This window comes from Pelecanus crispus, chromosome 5 (genome assembly GCF_030463565.1).
Source record: "Pelecanus crispus isolate bPelCri1 chromosome 5, bPelCri1.pri, whole genome shotgun sequence".
Lineage (NCBI taxonomy): Eukaryota > Metazoa > Chordata > Aves > Pelecaniformes > Pelecanidae > Pelecanus > Pelecanus crispus.
The window spans coordinates 629,292-656,847 of record NC_134647.1 but is presented as its reverse complement, the minus strand read 5'-3'; the positions used below and the strand labels follow the sequence as shown (position 1 = coordinate 656,847).

At 38.6% G+C, this 27,556-nt stretch overlaps 1 protein-coding gene across 1 annotated transcript in view; it reads right to left on the bottom strand.

The window, feature by feature from the left end:
- Positions 1 to 27,556, bottom strand: part of CCDC148 (coiled-coil domain containing 148) — a 62,752-nt gene that overhangs the window by 22,692 nt on the left and 12,504 nt on the right. Inside the window, exons 8-9 of the mRNA XM_009483030.1 lie at positions 19,821 to 19,959; positions 16,913 to 17,119 (exon numbers count right to left, since the gene is read on the bottom strand). Coding sequence (XP_009481305.1) covers positions 16,913 to 17,119; positions 19,821 to 19,959 — 346 coding nt within the window. The remainder of the gene's footprint in view (positions 1 to 16,912; positions 17,120 to 19,820; positions 19,960 to 27,556) is intronic.

Sequence of the window (27,556 nt, the reverse complement as noted above, 5' to 3'; positions counted from 1 at the left end):
TTGTGGCCAGAAAAATGTAGGCAGCTAGGAGAAAAAAGGCACAAGACCCTGAAAACCCAAACCTCTCTACTTCCCTCCCTCTCCACCTTATAGGATACATATGTGCAAACTGCACTTGTCCAATATGTTTGAGTGTGCAGTAATGTAATGGCAGACAGCACACAAACAGCTATTTTTCTTTTAGCTATGCTTTCAAAATTATTTCAAACTGGAATTCAAACTACAGCACAGTATGGAAAGAAAAATTAAAAATGTTACTGCAGTGTTCCTTAGCACAGATGTTACTCTTCATATATGATCTTTCTCCTCAGAATTTTGAAATTGTTCCCTTCACTGGATCTCATGTATATAATAATAATAATCAAAAATTGTTAATGGAAGACATATTTGGTAGAGCTTCTTTGGCAGTGGTAAAACCATCCTTTCATTCCTAAGAAGAAAAAAGCACCACCCCTGCCACCCCCCCAAATCCTTTAACCTGCCAGTCGCAGGTATGTTAAGTTTTATAGGAACTGGGGAGCACACTGAGCACTTGTGGGACACACAGAACACCTGTTCTCCCCCCAACCCCCAATTTTCTGTTAATTAGAAGTGACATATTAACATAAATAACCCTCAGACATAAGTACTGTAATATAAATAGCTCTAAGCATCTGCATTAAATCATTTCATTTTTTTCAGAAAAGAGAACTCGATATGACTGGTCCCACTTGAATATATACTGCATATGAATCATTTACCTTAATTTCCTCAAAAGAGATTATTGAAAGAAGTACTGGGCAAAAATCTTTGCTAAGTAGTACGTTTCCCCCCCAGTAACATCATGCTTTTGGTCATCCCAAATACATTAATGAATTCAAGCAGTATGTTCCCAATAGTTTCCAAATTTTTATTTAATGACTTGATTAATCAAGACTGCCATATCACAGCATAAATACCTTGGCCCCTCTTACCCAGGCTGTGGGAGATTCACATTCAATTCTTTATTCCGTAAAAGGGAATATGAAGCCATGTTTATGGTTAAAATTACTCCAGGTTGCAGAAAATGGAATTAGAGCAGCTGAGGTTGGAAGGGACATCTCACGACCGCCTAGGCCACCCCCCCTGCTCAAGGAGGGTCAGCTAGAGGTGGTTACCTAGGACCATGTCGAAACGAGGTTTAAATATCTCCAAAGGGTGGAGGCTCCACAATTTCTCTGGCCAGCACGTTCTAGTGTTCATCCCCCCTCTCAGCAGAAAAGTAATGGACAGAATGGAGTTTCAAGCATTTCAGTTTGTGCCCGTTGCTTCTTGTCCTGTCACTGGGCACCTCTGAAAAAGAGCCTGGCTCTGTCCTCTTTGCGCCCTCCCTTCGGGTATTTTCATTGATGAGATCCCCCTGGTCCTTCTCTACTCCAGGCGGAGCAGTCCCAGCTCTCTCTGCCCTTCCTCACAGGAGAGGTGCTCCAGACCCTTCATCTTAATGGTCCTTCGCTGGACTCGCTCCAGTAAGAAAGAAATAATGAAACACTTTTTGAGGCAGGGACCTGTACCCAGCTGTCCTCAAAATTAAAAAGAACATCCTCATTTCTAGACTAGCTTGAACCAGGGTCTTCTCATCCCCTGACACTGTAGCCATTCCAGTTGTAAATCACCAAGCAGCAGAAGAGTGTCTCTCTTCCAGTGTCCAGACATTCACTTGGGAATGTCTTCTCTGCTGTCCAGTCTTTTCTTTAATGTCAAATAATTACTCTGGTGTAGAGAGGAACACGTTTTCTTTATAGTTCAGTCTTCACACCATTCGCCCATACCAGTTCCCATACTCAGTTCTGGGACTCAATTCTTTCTCTCCTATCATCTGAGATCTTATTTCCATAAGTTTGTTCATAAGTTAAAAACATCAAGTCAATCAAGCAGATGCTGTAAGATTTAAGCAAGTTCCAAGAAAAAGAATCAGGCATTTAGCTATGTTTTAGGCATAACAGAAATGCATTTTCTTGAGGGATATACAAAGCAAGGATTCTTGTGATACATTTCAGCGTAGGGGCACTACAAAAAAGGCAGGAAAGAAGCAGGTAAGAGGATCTAACATATTTTCCTGGAAGAGTTGTCTTAACTCTCCCAAGTTCTGAAGAGAGCCACTGAAGGTGAGGAACAGCCAAGTATAAGGAGCAAGATGTATTCAGACCTTTATTTCAGGGTTTTCTGTAGTTCTGACACTGATAACAAATTCAGCACTAGTAGATGGGGTCTAAACAGCTTGCTTAGCTTGGCAAGAGTGAAAATGGATAAATGAGGACTTAAGCAAAAAATTGCTATGTAGCAGAGGTTTATTAGATGGATCCTACAGAGGAAGCCAGCAAGTTTGGGCCTGTCTCATGCAGAGGGAATGACAAACTGATTGGTTCTAAGCCACACAAGAATAAGAACACCATCAGGTGGGCAAAGAAATCCATGGCAGCTCCACACCCCAGAGCAAACAAGTTCCAAGGGAAGCGTCAGCAGAAGAAGAATGTGTATCACTCTTAACGAAAACAGCCAATTGCAATTTCAAACCATCCATCTAAACAGAAATATGGAACAATAATAAACATAGAATGAGGATTACGTGAGATGACCATACTAGCAGCTAAAAGACTTCTGGAGGGAAGATATAAATTTTCATAAGACCCTATTTTCTGGAGCTTAGCCATAATACCCAAATGAAACCTCCTGCACACTGTGAAACTCGTAACACAAGGTCTTCGTCTAAACAGAAATTTTTATTTAGCAGTTTCAACAGCAGTCTGCTCATGCATTTTAGCAGTTTAAGACTCTAAAATAAAATGCTAAATTGTTTCAGTTACCCTTCACTTGCTACACTAATAAACTTAAAAAGGAATGTTTTGAAAATGAATGTGGAAGAACATGCAATCATTTCTACCTCACTTTTGAAACAGACTGAAGCAAAAACATATACATGAAGCTTTAAAATCTAACAACAAACAAAAATGAATGAAATCTGCTAAAGTCTACTCAGATCGGAGCTAGAATAAACTGCAGAAGCATTCAAAGGAACTTTAGATTTCTGTAATAACATCATTGAGCTTTTCTGAACTGAAATGAGGTAACAGTCAAAGTACGTAACAAAAAAATTGCTTTTTTTTAAGCTTGCATTTTCCTACATCCTGCTTCATGTTCCTTTCAAACTCTCTTCAAAAATGAGATATATGCCAATGTAAGTGGGCTCATAGCATGATGCTGCTTCAGTTTCCTCCAAGGCTGAGAACCCTCTTGATCTTTTACTGGTCTTCACTAGATATTAATTGACCTATTAACCAGGGATCTTTTTTAGTTGTTTGATTGCAGCCATTAGTTAGCATGGCGAGCCCATTAAATTGGTCTCAATAAAAGTTGCAGTTAACTGATACTTTGGGGAACTATTGACTGGAAATGGATGCTGAGAATAGAATTGGCCCAGCAGAGAGTCTGTCAAGATGACAACTGATCCAAGGAAGGCAAACAGCAATAAAGCAGTAAGCAGATACAGATACTAATTCTAGTCTATAATCATCTCAAGTCTCCTTATTCATTCATTTTGATTAGCAGTTGTTTGCATATGTTGTAACACATGCACCAATCCCATGACAGGCCATAATCACTTTCCCTAGTTATTTTCACATAGCTTTTCTGTTTAAGCCTTTTGATTCAAGTCAGAAATAAATGTTGGGGCACAATCGAGATTTTCAACAGGTTTCATACAAACAAGTGAGCATAACTAGGTTCATGGTTGGACTGGATGATCTTAAAGGCCTTTTCCAACCTAAACGATTCTATAACCAAGCAACAAATATATAACGTCACTCAGCTGACAAAATGTTAATCATGCAATGAGGTTCCCCAGATAATGCCGGTAATTCAGGGCATATCTGCACTACCTTCTACAATGCTATCTACGCTGCCCTAAATCACTACTAAACACACCTATTTACTCAGTGGGCAGAATCTGCTTTCCATTTTTATCTAGCTAGTTTTTTTGAATGCATGAGCCCATTACCAATCAAGAAAATGGGTAATAAGAATGACAGAAGGAAGGAAAGTTCCAGTGTATTATACTTTCCCACAATACCCATTTATTCTTTTCTGTAGGCAGCATATGAAGTTACTTTATATTATCCTCGCCCCCCCACGTTTATCTAATCCACGCCTTTTCATTAAGGCAAAAGAAGAGTCACTTCCTTTAAAAAATTATTCATAATTGCAACAAAAAAGGAAAATAGGCAAAAAAAAGAAAAGCACTGTTTGCAAAATATTTATAAAATGTGATTCAGTAGGTTGGCATTATACCATGTCTTCCCCACATGAAGAGTTACAGTCATATAGGATAAAATGTTCTTAACAGAGCTGAGCTAACTTAAAAGTGTTTTACTAGGTAAGAAATACCAAAAATTAGGAATTCAACAGCCGATTCAAATGTCAATATATTTCACTTTCTAAACCACATTCGAACATTAAAACGTCTCCCTGCAAGAGAGCAGTTCTAGTCCCAGAGCCTCAACTTCTTTTGTGGGCCAGCCTGCCTGTGAAGGGGAACTTCTCAAGGGAGTACCCTCCACAGAAGATGACAGGGGCCGGAATGAAGAGGTTCCCAAACCAGTCCCCTGTCTATATTGTCACAGGTTCAAAAATTAGGAGCTAGACTATCTTAACTCATGATAACAAAAGATATAGCGGACTGCCTCTTTTGGAAACCCAGCCTGCATCTGTATTTACCTTGCAAACTACATTTTACTGAGAGTTTGTACAACGCATGGCACTGTGGCAGCCCAATCCCATCTGTGAGCCTCTGGGCACTGCTGCAAAACAAACAACAACAACAAAGAGCAGGCAGTGAAATGGAGCACAACAGCTGAGGAATCTCTGTGGCATGCATTTCCATGCTTTTAATATTTTGCTGTTTAAAAGTGACTACCTGATGCTGAATTTCCAGCATTCCTACAAGCTTTTCAAGAAGACCCACTGTATTCATCAGGTTTTTCCTCCAGAGGTAGTATTGTGCAGATCTGAAGAACAAAAAAAAATCCTGAACAATAATTCTGATTCGCTAAGGCAGTAATTTGGGACCACAGAAAGCACAAAAAAAAATTAATGTGTTCTTGATTGCATTCTTTCATTCCTATGAGTGCAAAATCAGAAGGGTAGAGTTTTCTGTGTCAACAGTAAATGTTCTGTTTAAATATTAAAAAAACCCTAGTAGTTAAGCTAATATTGAAATACACTGAAAACTGGATCCCCTATTGCCTGTTTCACAAAGAAGCTTACGCTTTAGCAGTACAAGCACTGCCAACACTAAGTTCTGAAAGTTTTTAATTACAACCGGCATTTCAAGTACATTTCACAGTTCATGTATTATTAGAGGAACTTTTGCCAAGTGAATTATTAAATTGCTGTGCTGAACAGAATGCGTACATACCTATTTTCAGTTCATTATTTCAATATTGCATATTACAATAATGTAAAGTACACTACAAACTAATTAAAGTAATAAATTAGTTCTTTCACTCTAACATCTGAATAGTAATAATGTATTTACCATGTACTTAATGCTACAGATACATCTCTTTTAATGACAAAACAATTTTTGAGAGACTTTCCTTGGGTATTCCCATTAAATTAGTACATGGTAACACAGCGCCATGTAAGGTTTTCTCCTTAAGCAACACTGACTTACATTATAAACAGGTCTGGAAGCTGCCTAGGGTGACACAAGAGAGTTGGCATCAAGCTCCTTCTAGCAGCTAAACTGCACAGCTAGGTAAATAGGAACGCAGGACAACTGACTGGTGTAGAGAGGGTGTGCACGGTAAAGACCATGCAAGGAGTACAACTGGCCTTTGAAAACTGAGGCAAAAATACACTACAAACTAAAAGGACATAAAGTGACCGGGAGGAACGGCGTTGCAAAATGACTACACAGAACTCCAGATCAGTGTTCTTGCAGGCTACACTGTGCTACACAGATATAATAAGCTGCTAGAATTCAAATTCTAAGCAAGAATTCCCAATAACTGTGTGATAAAGTCAGTACTGTTTGTCATAACTAAAGGCATAAAAAGAAAATCCTGATATCCCCACCCTGATTCTCTCTAGCTCACCCTTTCAACCTTATAAAACAACCCAATCCCAATACGCTTTCAGAATCTCTCAGAGCTTTATTGGTCTCTGAAACACTTCTGCACACCTTTCCTTAATTTTATTATGGTTTGTAGGTTTTGTTCTTCTTCACACTGTTCACAACTGATTCTAAGAATGCCTGGGGAAAAAAAAAAATTTGAGGGTCTCTTCAAGAAAAATGATTTTACAAATGAAGATGTTACATAGCAAAAAAGTACTGCAAAATTTGAATGAGTAAGTTGAGGAAGCATGCAACGGAATGCTATTCCAGCACTGGTGAAAGAACCAGCATTTTCATGGTGGTGTCACCGTGCAACTGAAAGCAACAGCAGCTGCAGCAATCAGGGTTGCATGGTCAGAAATGTTGAAATGTGATTACAAGATGACTAGAGATTCAAATACTTTTAAAGGAATTCAATCTTAAAAAAATCCTAAGCATAAAACAAGGAATCACAGAATGCATCTACATACGTTTGTCCCACAGTTCTCACTGGTGGTTCTGCAAAGTGTGCAGGAAATCCCAACAAGTAACAGCCATGAAGTGTTATTTTATGTTTCACAGCTGGGACAGCACAGACTACCTGGGCTTAGTGTTACACTGTGCATGTCATCTGTGCCAAAAACTGGTATAAGTAGCAATGAAATTCCTATTGTGTGGCAAAGCTCCATGTTACTCTACCGAAGGTACCCTTGAAAACAGAGAACAAGTTCAACAGCTTTTTGGCTTGTCCAGATAGAGCCCAAGTAGTCACTCAGAACCACAAAATAAGCTCTGGAAAGGATGATCACCAAATTGCATGGGAACCCGCATCCAGTCCCTTTCCATAGGATCATTCAGGCTCGTCCTCTAGGTCACCTAAGGCTTTCCTACAGCTACTTAACACTGCACTCACACAAAGCTCAAAAGAACGCAGAAGCCTGGAATCAACAGAGTCCAAAAGCACAACAAGAAATATCCACAGTTCAGATAACCAGACTGATCTACTTCTATTGCCAGGACTAGCTCCTCTCCTTTCTCACCCTCCTTCCCAACGTCATTGTGTCATTGTCATCTTCTCTGCCCAGCTTTTCTGCCCTGTTTCTTGCTGAATATGGATTTTAGAGTTACCCCATTTATGGTAAACCAGAGATACCTCTGCATTTTTCCAGACGGAAGCCACAAGGCACGGGGGGCGGGGGGGGGAAGCCTCTTAATTTGAAGTTTGGATTCAAACCACGTCAACCATGACATTTTTCCTTCAAGTTTTTAAGATAAGGACTGCAGTCTCAGAACAAGTTGGTCACCTAAGGAATTCTGTTTACAGAGAAAAGGCCATTTTAGAGCTATGCATTTCTAGTGTGTCCTGAAAGACAGAATTAAGCAAAACAGATTTAAAAGGTGATTAAGTGATAAAAAGTTATGGGCTAAACGTATTACAGAATTGCAACATCAGGTCTTCAGTAAGGATATTCTTCTCAGTTCAGTTCCTAATGGAAACATCATCCAATCAATGAAGATGATTTAATAAATTTGGCAAACTTCTTATTTCCCCACACAAGAGAAGGTCATTACTTTTTATCTACTATAGAACTGGCCAAAGAGCACAGTCAAACTGAGTTCACTAGAAGATTAACATGGAAAACTCATTAAAAGGTGACTTTCATTACCAGCAGTGTAGCCTCTTCACTTGCAATATAGCTTAGTCGTTAATACTTCAGATAAAAGTAGTGCATGCTGATCTATGTCTCTTGCCTGAGCAACTCCCTTCCATTTTAAGGTGGGAAAAAAAGGAAAGATTTTTAAGAAAAGGGGGAAGGAAATGTAGAGGAAAATAAAAAATTAAAGACCTAGTCTCCCATAGAAGAACAAAGATTCACCCAGATAATTTCTATTAAGGTTAACAGAAGTTAAGCACATAAATTCCATTTGGGTTAATGGGATAATAAATCCCTTCAACTTAAATACTTTATAAATGGAACAGGACAATAGAAGTCTGTGTTACAAAACTAAAACAATTTTTTAAAGTCACTAATTATACTGTAATATCCATTCAATGACTACCAAAAAGTAGTTCATTTCATTTAAAAAAAAAAAAAAGTGTTTTCAAACTTACTTGCATTCACCCACAATTTCTCATTACAAACCCTGCTTTGACTACTCAAAGTTTTAAGCCTTTCTGCTAGGGATTAGGAAGAAGGAAACAAATGCATGTTGTAAAACAATTGCATCTTCAGGACAGAATTGCTACAGCTTTTCCCAGGCAAACATGTGAGCCTCCACAGTATTTGCACAGCAGCCCCGACACTCACAGGAAGCCACGGCTGGATACACTCTAGAGATGGCTTGGGCATGCATGCAAAGTATGAAATTTAGGAAACACTGGACCTACCGGTAACATATGCCAATGTGCAGTAGTTTCAACAGCTCTCAGACATACAGAACTCACAGCACAGGTACTGGAGAGTAGATTTAAGCTTGTGCAGTGGGCATCTCATAAGTTTCTAGATTTCCAGTTAATGACTTGTTTGCCAAGACTTTGGAAGTCACAGGCAAATTTTGCCCCAACAACACTGACATCTCCAAGGAAACTGTGATGTATAATAGACCTGCTACTGATGTATAATTCTATCAACCAAAAATAAAAAAAAAAACTTGCACTAATCAAACCCACCACACATTCAACTATAAAATAAGTGTTATTCTTGGAAATAAAATAAGAATAGAAAGTGTATGCATATATTCCTAAATGGAAAGATAATGAGACAGGTGCCTCAGGGTGTGAATACTAGAGCTTATAAAAGGGAAAAAATTAAAATGTATATTAAGAACAGTTCCCTGGAGTCTAAAATATTAAGGGGTGGGGAGGGTTGTCAAAACAATGTGAAAAAGCCATCATTTTTAAAATTTAGAAAGTCCTAGAAAGTCCTTTTTTATAAGCATCATACATAGTGTTTTCTTTTTCTTGTATGTCAGTAACCTTATGAACTGACATGAATGTTTAAAATAGCAAATGTGTCAATTACTAGTTTACTGTGGAAGGAAGCTCAGATTTACAAGGGGGGCTCCCTCTTAAGTGTCACAATCAAGCAGAAATATTTAGCACGAATCATTGCTGCTTACGTGTTTCGGTTCACATGCTGGTGGTAGCAGCCCAGAGAGCTGCAGGGGCGAGTTACTGTCTCCTGACAGCAGGTTAAGCAACACGCTGAGCAGACATCCTGCTGTTTGTGCTCTGCGATACAATCCTTGAGATTCTGCCGGCCGTTAGCTTCACGACAAGCACTAAGCATTCGAAATCCATGCTAACATCCAATCCTAAACACAAAAACCCAACCCCTCCTGCGACAGAGGTTATAGGGCAGCAAAGGCTCTGAAACAGCGGGTCACTCGGCAGCCCAGCAGTGAGAGCGATGCTCGCCGTCCTTGGGGACAAGACTTAGCTCTACTGTCACGGCGAAGAGCTCGTCTGTATTACAGAGTGCAGCACCTCCTGAGACCACACAGTTAATACAGGAAGTTACTTATGACATCAACAGGTACGTCAACAACATCAACTACTGTGATATTAACAGACGGTGGTCTGAAGACTCCAATAACTTTCAACTCTAAAAACCTGTTCCTTCTTCTCTAGACTGGGGATTCTTCTACCCTGAAAACTTCTGAAGAGCACCTGGAATCGCGACCAGACTCCACAAGGTCTTGAATGGCAGAACAGCAAACGGCAGAAGCTAACGGTACTCTGCTTCTGACTGACTTACGCAAGACCTATGAGAGTCCAGTATGAGAGCACTTAGCAACAGGGTAATTAAGAAATAACACACTTGTAAATTTGCTTTTTAATCTCGGAAGATAATCTCGTTCTGGCTGTGATTAGAAAACCAATGAAAGTTCACATCCCTAGTGGATTTTTGACTGGTACTCTTGAGCAGCTTGTGCTCCACAGGCTACCTCTAAGAGGTCTGCAAGAGATAATGGAGGCTACTAGCACTAGGATTAATTATGTTACATAAAAAAATCCATATACGCATCTAGAAAAATTTTAATTCGAAAATCAGAAAGTGGTTAAATGTAACTGTTTTGATCATTAACAGAACTGTAGACATTTTCTTCAGCTATAAAAGTGTTTAAATCTGAAAAAGGGATATGAGAGAAAAGCATTTGAACATAATCCTCAGTCATAACCTGAAGAGTAAAAAGATACATTGCTTTCAGTTAGGAATTTCAGTCACAAGGGCTAAGATTGGTACCTATAAAACTTGTGATCCAATATACGACCAGTTTTAGTTCCCAGGAGCTGAAAGCACGTCACAACACCTTTGCTCCAGACAGTGTGTGAAGTTTACTTTGCACAGGTTGTCCTTGTATTCCCTTCTCTCTTTTCAGTCAGCATCATTCAGAACTTCCTTCCGTTCTTGACAACAGGAGCGTCAACATTTTATTAACATGTTTAAATATTATGTAGGCTTAAACATTCACACATACATAACCTTAAGTAAGCCGCATTTCTATTTACAACTACTTAGCTAAACAGTTAGGACTTAGCTGTCCTTTTATATACAGTACTATCTCTTCTAGTTCCTTCCGCAGTCATACGAAGAGCTCCTTTGATCCTTTGCTACTTTTGCAAAATTTTAATGCAAATTCTTTTGCTTGCCTGAGGTGCCACTTTCCTAGTTGAAAAAGGAAGATAATTCTCCTAAGAAAATAAGGTTAGTGTGAGCTGTCTGCTTGTCCAGCTATCCATCCTCAAGTAATTTTGGAGATCACTGGACAATTTCGACTAAATTTGACAGCTAAGTGTGTGTGTCAAACTTATTTAAGATCCTACAAGCTTTGATAAACCTAGCAGCCAGGTAAATGAACAAGATATGTCTCGGGCTGAGGCACTACGTGCTCCTCTGGCTGAAGTTTTGGGGTGCAATGGGTTGTTTAAATGGATCTCAGAGCTGACAAGTCAGTCCACAGTCTCCTCCCATGCAGGGTATCCCTGCAGCCCCCTGTTACCAAAACCCTGCAATTTATGCCCAGTACATACGATCAAGCACGCAGTCGTGACAGCGTCCTCAGAAGAATAAAAAAACCCCACGCATAACGGAGTTATCGCGGTTTAACAAACTGCCCCTTGTCAACTTCACTGGCGTGTGTGGTGGCTCTGTGTGTGCTCCGAGCCCTTCCCAAATCTGTTATGGTCAAATAATGAAGAAAGCATTTTCAAATTTTTATGCTGTCTCATAGAGCATAAATTCTGATTACAATGCTGGAGCAAACCAGGAAGGCAGTTTACACTAACAGGCTTTCCACACAACTGGCACAGTGCAGGGCGTCCCTGGCTGTGGCTCAGCTGGTAACTCCATAGCTACGTTAAGCTGGTCACTCGCAATCACCTGGGCATTGCCTCACCTACAGTGTGCTGTGTGCAGCTAGCAACATAACTAAACCCCTGGAAGTAGAAAGAATGTGTGGTTATAAATTACACTGCAAACACAGTTTATGAGACAGGCAATAGCTAAAGTCTGAACTTCTATTTCTCTCAGATTAGTATTTACCAAACCCCTCGGAAATACAATGTAAGGATCTGGTCAACAATGATCATCTGGTTATTTATCTTTGTATTCTGCTAATGACTTTTTCTTAATTAGCAAAAAGGACAATTATTTTTTCATTTGTAGCTTAAAAACATAGAGAATGTCTGCTTTTTACACACTCCATAGGTTGGTTCATCAGCTACTTCTGTTGTGCATGTAGTGAAAGAGAGTGAAGCTATAAGAACATTTCCACCTCTTTACTGTGGCCTTACAGTTGCATTACCATAACAAAGAGCTGTGAACTGCACCAGGAGGTAAGAAAAAACATTTGGGATGGTAACCCCTTAAATCTGCTGTGTCCTCGGACAAAATATTAGGTAATACATTGTGAGAAGATTTCAACAGAGAGGTTGATAGATTCCGAAATAACATCACGGGATAGAACATATGTGGTATAGGAAAACAGGGGGGGAAAGGGAGGGACAAAAAGCAAAGCAAGGAAAATTTGCAGATCTGCATGTGCTTAGAGCTTACTGTGTACGAGATTTATCTGACCCAAAAGCCATGTAATTCATCAGTGCTGTGCTGACCTCAAACTAATAAATCCAGGTTTATTAGCTCTGGATTAAAAACATACTACTGAGTCAGAGTCTTTGGTGAATTTTAAAATCTTAGATATTTGCTCACATCCACTTTGGAGAAATACTATGGCATCCTACAACTCTTAAGTTCACCACATAACTTCCTGAATGTGTATCGTATTTAAAATGTAGGTTATTTAAACGCCCTTGTATTTCTCATATCCAACAAATGAGTGGGTCACCTCAGTGGTGAGCTGACAGTGCTTCTGAAAAAGAAAACCCTTCTTTTAAATAGCCCACTATTTAAATAGTTATTTTTTAAAGTTTCCTGCAAAATGATCACATTATAGTCCAAGTACTAGATTTGATACCTATCCAGGTTGTTTGGGGTTTTTTTTAAACATTCAGCTGTAATATTTTGATCTTGATCTCCTATGGCAGTCAAATCATTCAAATCGGTGACTTGCCTATATACTGAATAGGGAGATACAACTTTTTCCCCCGAGTTTACTGACACATCCTTTCTTCTCATTATACAGGATGGGAGAAGGAGGGCAATGTGGAACATGCTTTATACGATTTGCAATATCCTAGTTAATTCCACCTAACTCTTTTTCTTTTGAAATTAATTTATCTTCGTTTCTGCCGGGATAAGGAATGCAAGAGTTGCTCTCCAAAAATTCACAATTTGTTGCAAGAGATTTTAGCGCTGGAGTGGGGATTAATCCTGGAACACAGAAAGAGAAAAGATGTAAAGGAAGGCAGGCACATAGCTTTATGCTAAGGAAGAAAAAGCCCACCCTATGCATCATACACAGGAGATTCAACTGTCCTTTTGTCCACTGTTGTAGGTCTTCTCTTGAGTGTCCTTTTAAAATTGTTTTATATGAAGATAGAAAGTACTGGGTTCTAAATATTTTAAGATAAATTTAATAGAAAAATCATGTTTTTAATGCATGCAGGTACCTTGACTGAATTTCTAAATGTATAACAGCAAGTACTTCAATCCTTCAAACACCGACTGTGAAGCAGCACCCTACTAACCCTCTTAAAAGATTGCTCTCTCACTTCATTACTTAACTGCCTTGTGACATAGAAGAATTTGCTTCTCTGCGTTGTTTAGAAAGAGGAATTTTACACAGAAAGAGAAATTTTTTACCCAGCATCTGCTACAGAACCCTGAAAGTGGATAAATGCACACAGTGTAAAGCATACCAAGTACGAGCGATTCTTGATCGCTCATTGAAAGTGTAACCCCCCATGGTTTTGTTTGTTTTCCCACAGCAAACAGGGGTGTTAAAGATATGTACCAGAAACATTTCCCCTTTAAGAATGTGCAGTATATCCTCACTAGTATTATCCATTTCACACTTTATTTCATTCAGATGACTACCACATGGCCCTCGTGATTTATTTCACCTGAGCTTCTTGAGTTGTTTCAAAATTCCTCCTTAGAGACTCTGATTTCTGTTAAGGACACACATTGATCTTCTGTGAGATGGAACATGGAATAAGAATTTGAAAGTCCTTTCCCCAAGTAAAAACTGCCAGAAACATTAATTTAACTTCTCTGCTGCTTTACTTTTTAATTGTTATAACCTCTTGTCAGCCACAAGGCCTAGAGTCTCACTGATGGCATAGTTGCTTCTAGTGCATTTAAAACAGCTTTAAATGATGTATTCTTTAGTCTGTTTGCTATGCCTTTGGTTTGTTGTTGACAGATGAAAAGAACTATATATAAGTTAGGTGATATCATGTGGTTATTGCAGTAATTAAAAAAAACGCATAGCCTGTCACATAGGAGTAATTTCTTTCTCTTTTACATTGCTCAATCTGTACAACAACTAGGAACAAACTGATTTTCACACACAGAGAGAAAAAAAACCTTTGAAAAACCCCATGAACTCAAAGCAGCATAGACATTTACAGGAAGATATCCCTTTTAAACCAAGTAAGTAAACCAGACTAGATGGTTTACTGACTGGAAGTTAAAGGAAAAATGTCATATCCAGAATCTAGTCTTCTCCCACTCTGTCATTAACAGCTGCTGAAACAATCCATTTTGATTTGAATGTATTTCTGCATATTCTGTCTGCAAAATGGATCTAACGATCCTTTGCATTTCTAGAACTTCTTACCTATCTTACAGCATGTGTGTGTCATAACTTCATTTTACAGCTGATGTAAATAGGCATATAAATGCTACGGCTTTCTCTGCAACTGCCAGAGTAACGAAGGAGATCTATATGCCTCACATTCAGATACAAACTCTTCACAAGCATACCTAGAGTTTACTACACAGCTAATTCATTATAGCAACTACATTTTCCCCTCTGGCAAAGTGATACAAGTAAGATTTCCTTATGCTAAACTTACTGAAATGCTAAAAAAATAAGTCAGTTAATGGCCAAAAAGAAAAAGGGAGAGAACAGCCCTAAACCCTGATTTCCAGCTCTACACTCATTCCCTTAGAGACAGATTCCCTTTTTACCCTATCTGATGGATCCTCATCAGGATGGGTTTTTATCAGTGTAAATTAGCTCACTAGACTGAGAGTCACTTTCTACCTGATAGCTGCCAACAGCATCTTTCCACAGTATGTCATTCTGTAGTTGTACGCTTCAGAAGTGTAGAAAGACAAGTCTGTAAAATGAACTATAACTGGGTAAAGTATGAGTTTTCAAATGCACATACCCATCGAATCCAAACAAAAACCATGGATACATTCAGAATAATTTCTTTGAAAAACAGCTAGCTCCTTGCCCAATTCCAGCTTCCGTCCTCTAGCCCTTTCAGCTGCAGAGCTGATCAAAACAAGGTCACAGTGATATCCTTCTTTAATGAAGAAAATGTACCTTTTCACTCCTCTTTTCTGAGAAACAGTTGAATTGTTTTTGTTCAAACGTTCAACATTTTAACAAAGCCACCTTTGAAAGCAACCCTTGAAAAGTGTAGGCCTAATAGGTTTAAGTTTCAAACAGTTCCACGTTCCTGGAAACGGGAGGTCAGAATCCAAAAACTTTCAGGCAACGTTCAATGCATCAGTGACAATCTTAAGCTACATGGAGACAACATAAGTACTCCAACACTTGCTTGTTACTTTTTGTGGGGAAAAAAAAAAGAAAAAAAAGAAAAAAAAATACTGACTCAAATTCACAGTTCTGGAATAAATGGCCTTTCCACCTCTAATGCGCACATAAGAGGCACACAATAATTCCAGAAAGGGAGGCCTAGGTAAAAAAAAAAAAAAGAAAAAGAAAAAGAAAAAAACCCAAACCAACTCCGGAGACTTGCTCCTTACTCCACTGGGCTGCAGGGAACACTGCCACAGGAGTTAAAATGGAGCACTCCCCACTTAGTGAAGCCCAGACAGTTTCTAATCCTAAAGTGTTTAGATTCAAACCTTCCTATGACACATGGCTCCAGGAACAAGAGACAGCAGGTTTTTTGTATTAGTACTGTAGTGAAAAACTAGCATCAACATCAAAATGCTTAATCACAGTACAGGTTTTACTGTGTTTTTCTACTTGCAGAAAACCAAAATCTAGTGTTTAGTATTTCGCTGAAAAGTAAGGGTTCAACAGAGATAACGTTGGTAAAGCGAGAATAATACACTGTGTATGCTTTCAGATGCTAATTTCTGTGCAAGTGGAAACATCAGAGAGCAGTTTAAACAAATCTTAACATGCCTTTCATGCCCAGAAACATGATTCCCCTTACAAATGCCTTAGGCATCAATGTCATAATGCTTTCCTCTTGTGTCCAGGCTCCTCCCATTTTATTCTATTCTCTTACCAAAACCAACCCTGTATTTTTACTTTTTTTCACTTCTTAACACAGTAAATCACCTTTCAGAATATTGTGAAAACTCCATAACAAACAAGTTATGGGATCCATTTTTTCAGGTCTTCGAAAGCATTCTTAAAAATAAACAGAAGGGAAGACAGATATTCATAATTTCTCTGAAAACAGACTAGCATTCATCTAAAAAATCGGTGGTAGTGATGATGAATGGAATGTTTTGCTTCCACTTCTGAGGGTTCTAGTGTTAAAAGCACTTATGAACTAAGCCTCAGCCAGTGTAGATATCAATCCCACTTTACTGAGGAAGAACCAGAAACACACAAATGTTTTGTGATTTGCCAATGTTACAAAGGAACCCAAGGAACATGATGCCAGACCTTTAGTCCTGTAGCTTGCTTACAGTCTCTCATATTGTAAACTGCAGAACAAATCTTGTTCTTCCAATACTGAAATACAGTTCAAACTCTTCAGTGGTGCTCAAAATCCATCAAAATAAGTGTGATCGCAGTGTATACAGAGATTATACCCACCGTATGCAACTCATAGTAAGGCCTAAAGTGTGCTAGGCAATCAAACTCTTGATCAAAAAAAAGACAAACTAAGTTCAAGAGCTGGTTGAAACTCTAACAAAAATCCATATTGATAATGAAACAGAGCATCTTCAAAACCATTTGCAAGTCAGGCTTCACAAACATACTGATCTCTGCCAACAGATTATAGTTTGCTTTTTTTCCCCCCCTACCTGCCCAAAACAATTCAATCAGGCCAGTAAAAAGAGGATTATGACATCTAGCTTCAGTTAGTTTTTCTTCACTTAAACACTGTAACTTCATTTTGAATTTACCAGTAAAAAACAGATTTTCATGCGGTAGATTTACAGCTGAACCTACCTTTGCTTTCAGATCAGCACAAATCTCCTGTTGCTTTTGTCTGGTATCAGCCAACACTACTTCTGTCTCATGAGCAGCAGAGGCTTCAGCAACAGTTGTCACTGCCTTAAGTAAAAAGGCTTTCCTAGCTTGAGCCCAATTTAATATCAAGACTCTGCGCTGATTCCTAATGAAATGGTAACGATCCCAAGCTTTCTCATGAGCAACCTAAAAAAGTAAAGCATTCCAGAAAGGTATAAAAGCTGTGCATTAATAAAATAAAATAATTCTAGACATTGTTGCAAACCTTGAATATAATTGATTTAATTATTCTATCACCATGTCGTGGTTTAGCCCCAGCCAGCAACTAAGCACCACGCAGCCGCTCGCTCACTCCCCCTACCCCGATGGGATGGGGGAGAGAATTGGAGGAGTAAGAGTGAGAAACACTCCTGGGTTGAGATAAGAACAGTTTAATAATTGAAATAAAGTAAAATAGTAATGCTAATAGTAACAGTATAATAATGATAATAATAATAATGATACACGAAGCAAGTGATGCACAATGCAATTGCTCACGACCCGCCGACCGATACCCAGACAGTTCCCGAGCAGCGATCGCTGCTCCCCAGCCAACCCCCCCCCCAGTTTATATACTGAGCATGACGTCATATGGTATGGAATGGCCCTTGGGGCAGTTTGGATCAACTATTCTGGCTGTGCCCCCTCCCAGTTTCTTGTGCACCTGGCAGAGCATGGGAAGCTGAAAAAGTCCTTGACTAGCATAAGCAGTACTCAGCAACAACTAAAAACATCAGTGTGTTATCAACATTCTTCTCCTACTAAATCCAAAACACAGCACTATGCCTGCTGCTAGGAAGAAAATTAACTCTATCCCAGCCGAAACCAGGACACACCAATATTCCTATGGAATCCACAATTTAGGGCCCAAAAGTATTCTGCCAGGTGCCAGGTACGCTGCAGTCTCCCTGTGTCGGTGGGCAGTGACAGCACTCCAGCCTTTGTTTGCCTGTACCACATGGCACTTCAATATCCTGATGCCCCACTGTTCTTTTCTGAACTACACTTTTGCAATATGAATAGATTAAATGCAATGGTTCCTTCCTGCCCTAAAGTACATAAAATGCAAGCAGGTCTTTTCAATGCATCTTCAGAGATACTGAGCACTTTTAGCAAGATGAGGCTCTTTGATCTATAGATAAACAGAACACCAATTAAAGCAATTGTACAAATGCAGTACAGATGAGAATTAGCTTCACTTTTTCTTTCCTAACAGAAAATTTGGAAATAGGTTTTTAGCTTGCCAAGCAGCATACTGCCACCACCAATGTCACCACCTAACAAAAATGGTGTTCAATCTTAAATACACCTTCTTTGGCCTTATTCAGCGAGGCTCCAGAGGACATTCAAGCTTCCAGACTCTGACAGAAGTAGTAATAGGTAAGGCTGCATAGACTGAGGCAGCAGAGTCTTGGACCTGTCTTATATCCCAATAAATACGAGTTACAGGGATGAAGAGGATTCTAGAGACGGCTGGCTGGTCACAGTGTCAAGGGGACCATTCCTGATGCTAATTTCCAGGCTTTTGGCAGGGGCAGGGGGACGCTGACTCATCTGGTGCCTAGCTCGCAGATATTCCTATCAGCTCATAGCTGGATGAAGATAAAGTGGTACCGCTACCTCTGGAGCTTCTCTTTGGTCAAATGCACATCGGCGGCAGCATCAGAAGTTCACATTGCCACTGCTGCTGCCACAAACTGAGGTCAGCCTTGCTAACAAGCACCTAAAGCTAAGACACTCGTAAGCAGAAATGGGATGGAGAGGTGCAAACTCTCAGAATAGACCTCTCTGATGAGCTGCTACTGGCTCGAGCACTCAGCGCTTGTCCGCTGATCCATTCTTCTTCAGAGGGAAGGTGGCACAGGAGGCTCTAAATTCAGTATTCTAACGTAACACGACTGTTTTAAGCATAGATTCGTAGTACTGTTTTAACATTTCTGTATTTGTCATGCTAACATACATACTACGAGATATCAATTCAATGCAGAATCATGATTTTTAAATTTAGAATTTTTAAATTTTAAATGAACCTTTAAAGAATTAGGGAGACCCATTAATAATGGCTATGGTTAAAATACATCTACATTGTACAAAGCACGTAATTATTTAGCCCAGTTCTCACAGGCAAAAGTTTTGAAGTCCACAAGAACTTTATTTTTGGTGAAACTATGCTAATTATCGGTATCACTTCACTGTCACTCCTTTGCACTAGGCACTCCTCAAACACAAGGAAGTAGATGGTCTAAAAATACATGCAGAGATAAAAAAAGACTCCTACTTTACTTATGACATCCTGAAGTGCTCTGGCCTTGAAATGGGTTTCTCTATTAGCTGTTACGTGCTTATTCACTGTGGAGTGTAAAAGGAATCAGCAATCAATTTGAAAGGTATTATGCATATAAAAATAGCCTCTCCCTGAGAGCAGAGATAAGTTTCCACTCTTCCTGCTATATATGTGCCACAGACCAATTAAAATAACTATTCCTAGACAGTGCGACAATGCTATACATCCTCATAAAAAATAAAAATACCAACAGAAGCAGAATAGCATGACATAACTATAAAACTGTACAGCAAAAGCAATGCTAACAAACTAATTTTGTGAATTTGGCTGTAAGAGTATATGGAACTATAAAATCTCCACAGTGCTTATTTTGAAGACGTGATAGGTTTTCAAGTGCGTGCATTTTGAAGACAGGGACATCCCTTCTTCACTGTGCAGAATAAAATTTATAATTGAGAAATTTTAAAACAAAAAACTTTGATAAACATTCCTTAATACAAATGTTCACTACATGATTTGTGTAAGATTTTATATAATTGATGTAAGATTTAAAACAACACTGACCAGATCATGCCTAGATTTGTGAGGAAGGTATCTCTGCAGCACATCGAGGTAGAGAGTCCTCCTCCTCTGAAGATCACTTGGATACTGACTGATAACAGTCTGAAAGACCCACTGATCTTCTTCCTTCCATTCAATGTTCCTACAGAAGTGCAAAACAGTCAGCCCCAGTATAACTTAACATTTGAAAAGGAGGAGTTTGGTCCTAGCTTATTTTCAAAGGCCTAACCTTTCAGTAGGCTCACAATCCTGAACCTGTAAAATGGATGTTGGATCAGAGCTGAGAAATTTAAATTTACTTTAATGAAACAAAGCAAACCTATATTGCTTTTCTAATGTGACCGTTTATTGTGCCATCATTTGAGTGAATTGTTCCTTTTCTAGCCTGGCTTTTTATTGGGAATGATACTGTGTTTCTCAAATACATTACATTAATGAATAGTCACACCACACGGAAAATGCAATGTGAAAGAGGAAGATGATGATCAGTCTTTACCACTGAGTACTAAATAAATGATCAAAATGAAATGAATTGATAACACCTGTATGTAGCTAAATGAGGAACTAGTTTAAAACCAAACTTCTGACAGCCATAAACTCATCAGCAAGGCCTAAGAGTCACAATTTTTTAAAATAGGAGGTGTAGTAATCAGTATGCATTAATGCATTTCAGAAAATTAGAGTTGCGAGAAGTAACATAAAACTGAAACAGACTACCACAGGTTTGGATTTAGTAGATTAGATTTTACCCTCAATCTGAACTCTTGGCCTGGAAGGGATTAACGTCAGGCTTTTGTTGTCAGCATCAATGTACGAGCAGCAACACTGAGTCAGACCAAAAGGTCTCTCTATCCCAGTGACCTGTTTTCAAAAGTGACTAATAGCCGAGGGAAAATTAAAAGGCGGCAATCATATGACTCTACCCCCCACCAAATTCCTGCAGCCTCCAACTGTTTGCGGCTCTTGGAATTCCTGAGCCAGCAGTGGTGTCTTGGTGTTTAATAGCACTGCATTCAGTCAGATGTTAGAACAGCTTTATCCTTAAGCAGGAAGAAATATCAGGTATTTAAAAAAGAGGATTTTTGTGAGGTGCTCATATGTAATTAATACTAAACTAGATTTTATGATACAATCTAGCATTACCCCTAAAGAGAGAACGGTGAACACAAACATTAAAAATAAAATTCTGTGTTTAAAATCCAGTGTAACACAACTTTGCTTTAAAAAACATTGTACAGTGAAACCACAGTGTATTATCACCATTGTACAATATTCTGGGACACCGAAAAAGGAAACAAGAAAATATCTCTAGACCTGTTAGTTTTAAGAAATGGAAAACTTCACCTACAGACATATCTCAAGAATGCAAAGACACAATATCCTGTTTCAACAAACCATTTTCAAAGTAATATCCTGTCAGGCAAGGGAACCCAATCTTTTGATGACATGCATTTCACCTTTTTGCCTCTGTCACAGCACTTTCTGCTGCTGGATGCTTTGCTGTGAAGTTGGCACAAATTTGGACAGAGGTTCCCTTCACCTACCTAAAGGCATTTATGTTACAGTTTTCTTCAGGCAGACCAACAGGCTTTATTTTTACCCTTATGGTCCTAAGAGGGATTTAACCTTCACCCACCTTTCTGGAGACAGTTAGTGACAGAGGTTCTTTCCTCCCCGCTTCAATTGTTCATCCTCTGACTTTCACGAAACAAAAATGATTCTTAGCTTACTATAATACTTTCAGCACAGAATCATTATTCCAGGATCAGAACAGTGGTAACTTAATGATAACCAAATATGAGGAAACATTAAAATTGCTATTCCCTAGTAATGAACACCTTGTTTCTTGCACTCCATGTCTACTTTTTCTCTATTTTGTTTTTCTTTGAATAAATGTTAAAAGTTACTCTTGTCTTTTATGCAGACTGCATCACAATGAAGATGGCCAGGTAAGGAGAAATCACATCCTACGTCCTTCAATAAACTCCAATAACATTATCACGGCCATTAGTACTACAAACACATCAAAACAGAGTGCTCTGCAGTAATATTGTTTGGTTTGCATACAGAGAGACTCCAAGTCCTGAAAGGGTTTTTTTGCAGGAAAATACAAAGCACTAACTCTTAGCTGGCCCTCTGTGGTAGTGCTTTTGAGCAGCTTATCTCTTTATCAATGGAGTATAATGAAAGAGACACATAGAAAATTGACTTTAAAAAAAAGACTAGTGTCCACAAGTAGCAGTATCACATCACAGGACAAAGAGCATATGCTGACACTTTACTCTTTGCTTTTCCATGCAAGAGAAAGGCTCTCAACCTGCATTTGTTGACCGCTCTAGAATAATTCACAAAATGTAGCCAATAAAAGCTGGAATTGAACAGCAACCTAATTTCTCATGAAAAGAACACCAACCAGCCAACTCACAGCACTCCCCAGGCGGTGAGCAGGGTATATAAAGTATCACTAAGTCATACCTTATCTTGCAGCCCATTGACTTCCCCATTTACACAAGACTTCAAACACTTGCTGTATGGGGATGTACTACAGTACAGCTGTGCAAGCTCATACAGAAAAGCTCCCCAGCACTTGTGCAGATACAGATTTAGGACTAGGAATACTATAGTAATAATCCTGGATACAGCTTTCCCTCTACAAGCTTACATGAGATACATATGTATTATTCATACTTTCCACGTATCTTCCTTTCTCTTCCTATAAACTGTGTGAAATATCTGACAAACTATTTCTAGGACCCAACTATTTGCTATTAAATCCAGCCATCATGAAAAGAAATGGAAGTGGCTTTCAAACAGGGGAGAGAAAAGATCTAGCTCCTGTAAAAAGTTTATTTGCAGCAACTGACAACTACCAAGCAAACGTTGGAGACAACATAAAAAGTGAAATTACACTAGCAAAAGCAGAATAGCAATGAAAGTGTTTCTTTATAGGTGACTGCTTAAGTTTCCTGTAACAGACAATGAATATAGATGTCTCAGCTGAGTTTTTTTCATATGCTAAGTCTAAAGAAGAAATAGTGCCCCGGAAACTGAAATGGGGCTAAGGAATCCTTCGAAGAGGGAACAGTTGCAGCAACATCTTATAACCTTCAAGCTGCACATCTTGAACAGCAGACACAGCTCTCCAAAGACAAGAGTCCCTGAGCTTTGACACAGAGGCAGTATTGGAAAGATGTGCTATTTCTGCAACGTTTACTGCCTCCGAGAAAACTGTCTTGCAACTGATCCTCAGAAATTAATGTTTTAAACTCCTCCCTTTTCTCTAGAGGGAGCTTTTCTATGCAACCAGTTCATTTATTAATTTTAGAATCTCTGTGTCACAATTTGATATTCTGAGGTATAGGCTTTCTGAATAATAACTTTAATGAACAAATTAATTTTTCTTTGCTATGATTTAAATCTCTTTCACTGCAACTGCTCCTACTGATGCTGAACTAAGTGAGTAGAAAAAAATCTCTTTTTCTTAAGATAACACCTAGCATTCTTGTCTTTCCAGCCCCAATATTTTATTTATTTATTAGAAGAACCACCATAAAACCCTGCTAGCCTTTACTCAGAGAGAGTACCAGCCATTCTAAGAGAGTGTTTACTAGTTTATGGGTTGGCTTTTGAACTACCTCTTGTAATTTCTGAAAGGCATCAGTAATCCTCTTCTGTGAGTCCTGATACACCTTGCCATGGTGCCGTTTGGAACATGTTATTTTAGTGACAGTAATAAGACAGCTCTAAGAGCGGAGATTCTCTTTTGTAACAATCTACCTTAGACACTTCTGACCCTACAGGTTGTGAACAAATACAGGTCTTCCGCCTACAGGAAGAGTAAAGCAGAGTAAGACGCATCTTGGTCAGGAACCATTACACCATGAGCTTGAGAGCAGGGAAAACCACAGATTCTGTGGTCCAAAGGCCAGCCTGGTGATCTCCTCCGCCTCCAGCACACCAGGGCAGACGCACCAGTTGCTGCATCAATTTCCGCCTCCTCTATCTCACGTCTCTCTCAAGGTTCCCTACTGACTTGTATATTCTTCTAATGGCCAGCTAACAACGAATCTCTACACTACTCAGGAACAAGATGGAGAAATTAAAGTTTGTGGAAGATACTCTGGGGAGCAATGAGCTACAGCTAGAGCTACAAGTAGTTTATTATTAAGTAGGGACAAGCTGACTGCCAATGCCTTGGTTTGTCAGCTGTGCTGGGATTTTGTCAGCTGTTCATAGACAAACAGCACCCCCCCAGAAAAAAGTAGCATGATCCAGCCCAGTGTATTCGTAACCATTCGATGCATGGAGAACTTCAAAATATCCTGCCTGATTGAATTCAAGATGTCACCTCACTTAAACTTTTGTAAAATTCCAGAAAGGAAGATCTCATCTAAAATGAGTCTGAAAAGTGCCAACACATTTTACATTAATATTTAAGCTAATATCAGGCTTCTTCAGTGCCAAGATATTGACAAACTTTTACAAGGCTGAATGTATGACCCAAATTTTAAATGTAGTGCTTGCTTTTCTTGTATGTATCATTCTGCTAGAAAACAGTATAATCTTTATTTTGTTTCAGAACTGAAACACAGCAATTGTCTTATATTCAACACCCTGAGGCAGCTGCTTCCTTTGGAACAGATTTACCCAGCATTAATCCCTGGCTTTACACATTCTAAAGCATACAAACAACTCGGAAGGGAAGCTACCCTCTCCACACTGTAATCCCCACATATCCTTTACAATAGCAATGTATACTTGATGCACTGCTGTCTTGTTGAATCTGCAGACACACAGTCTGCAACAATACCACCAAGTGAGATGTTAACCTCCCCGACTATTAATTATGTCATTGCCCATTGTTGTACTAGAAACATCCTGGTAACAGGCCTGAAAAGAGGAACTAAATTTACTTGGCTTAGTCGTGTCCTAATATCCCATTCATTTGAAAGGATGCTACAGAGGATACAGTGCTGAATATGCAATACTCTATTCATCCTGCAGTTACTTAAATAATTCAGACATCCTTGGAAATTGTGGCAAAAATATAACAGTGCTTAGAGAATCACCAGCTATAACAAACACATCAGGTCCAAGTCCACTATTTGTGGGATAAGTCAGGACTTGGGTATTTCCCAAACACAAAAATTTGTGTTTTAGCAGCACTAAAGGAAGTGAATTTAGATTATAAGACATTATAATCCTATATTATGCTTGTAAAAAACCCAAATTATTCTTCAGTTTCTAAAAGCAATAAACACTGTAACGTGCATTCTAGTAGGACTGAAAAGCACACAAAGAATACAGCAGACCAGAATATTATCTTATTCTGATTTTTCATCTTCAGAAATTCTATGCACATTGTCCAAATTTTCTGTTCCAGAGTCTGAACGGTTCAACAATGAGATGTGTAATGCCAGAAGACTAGTATTAGCTTAAGGCTTCTTTACTGCACGTTCAAGCATATGATGAGAGAGGAAGAACGACAGAGAAGTAATCCTCAGAGGAAGTGACTAAGTTATCATGTTATCATATAATATCATATAATCATATTGTTCTACAGAGCAACTTCTCAAATTACAAAAATGAGAAAAAACGTATAGCAGGAGAATGTTTGGTATCTTCGGGTATAAAGCAGTAACAATCATTGCAAAAGCTTCATTAAGGCTATATGAACCAGTAGAGTACAGTGGGTACATACCAAGGTCAAAAATCTGTCACTCAGTTTTTGACAGTATTATCTGTGTTAGTTGGATCAAAGTTAGCTTGATGAATTATAGAATACTTAAATCACAAGGCTGCATCTTTGCAAACTCATAAAATATTTTCATGCAAATTAGCCAATATAAATCTAAGAAGTGACAAAGAGTGTTGTGTCTTTTACAAAACCCAGATCTTGGAAGTAAGCAATTCTACAAGAACAAAGTCTTGCTTTTTTTTTATTGAAAACACATTTTTAACATTGTTGTGGATAAAGCCATAGAAATATAAATGAGCGATACATTAAAGATTTGGAGACCAGAAGGCAAACAAAAAAAAGACCAAGATCTAGCTCTAAATAAAATGCCTAAAATAATTGCTAATTGTTCATTTATGATTTCATACCCTTCCAGCTAACAATACTGGCATACCCTGATCCTAATTGGGTAAACTGTCCTATGCAACCTACCCTTACATCCCACCTGCAGATTGCTGCCACTGCCACTACAACCAGCATTTCTTCCAGCTACATCCACTTCTTTTTTCCCATCTAGATATCATAACTTTAAGTCCTTCAAAGTACCACTGCATATATTTTCATGCCTACAACTGAATTTCTTTGCCTTACAAATATGTTTTTTTTATCTTTAAGTCTTGATGTTACTTAATTATCAGTGCAAAATGAGCTAGCTGAAGACCTAAATTCAAACCTGGCACATGATCAATGAAAATGCCATGGCAGATTTTTCAACCATTTTCATAGATTCTGTTGTCTACATTGATGTTTGTCTATTATTCAGTAGCACACATGCTGTGTGGCTCAAGGGATTTAAATTTATGAATTTTCATGAAAATTGTGTTGATCATAAACTTTAACACAATTTTAATTAAAACCACTAGAAGGACTTTGTACGTATTTAATGATTTAGTATTTGTCATAGATTTTCTCACAGAGGTTGTTAAAACTTCTTCCATAAGAGCAACTGTAACAAAATATCAGAGACAGCAGCAAAGGAACTGCTGTAAATTTGCCAGTTGCTGCTTAGTAAATGCTATAAATATGGGAAAGATCAGAACAATTTTAATAAGTATCATGTTATAATAGCTAGGACATTACAGTAATAATATACAGGTTTCAGGTAACAGAAGATAAACCTACAGAATATCTGTACAATTTATACAAAAGATAAGTAGACTATAACATGACTTTCTATGGGATCCAATATCTTAAACCTGTTTCAGCACCCCCAGACTAATTCAGCAGCAGTGGCAGAAGATTTAAGTGCTGCACTGCAGGTATATTTAGAAAAAGAGAGATATTTAGAAGCAGTGGGTGATTGTTTTACGAAAGAAACTTAGGGACTTTCCTGCTCTCCCCAGTTTCTTCTGCCCAGGCTTCAAACAATTCCACTGACCTTCCTATTCTCAGTCTTCTTAAAAGCTGATGCCATTCTAAGCCAGAGAAAGATCAGTAGAAGGCAAAAAGAAGTCAAGGCTGGTCCAATATCTGCAACTCAGTATCTGGACTCAAGTTAGCCTCAGCAGAAAAGCTAAGCTTTACACTATTAATATATAGGTATGTTACACTTCTAGATCATTATGAATATTTACATTCTTTCTATAAACTTTTCATTTACAGAAAAATCTCACCTCCTTTCAGTGATTCTGAATCAGAGCTACATACATTTTTTACATTTCTTTGTGATGAGAATTACTGCAGTAATCCAAAATTTGTGAAAAGATTGGACCTATTTATCTGCTTTATAGATAAATACATTCTAGATCTCTCTCAGAAAGACTACTTTTCTGGCATAAATTTGACAGAGTAATTACCATACAGAAAGAATAATTTCTATTCTTACAGAAGCATGTGAAGAGGACATTTGATGCACACCATACTGTTGGTTCTTTAATCCACAAAACATTTCACTTATTATTTCAGATGAGAGCTTTTGAAAGGGCTGCCTCAATTCTCTCAGCTGTGCAAACAGTTACCGACAATTTAATCCCAGAGAGCTGGGCAGTGCGTCAACTATTCT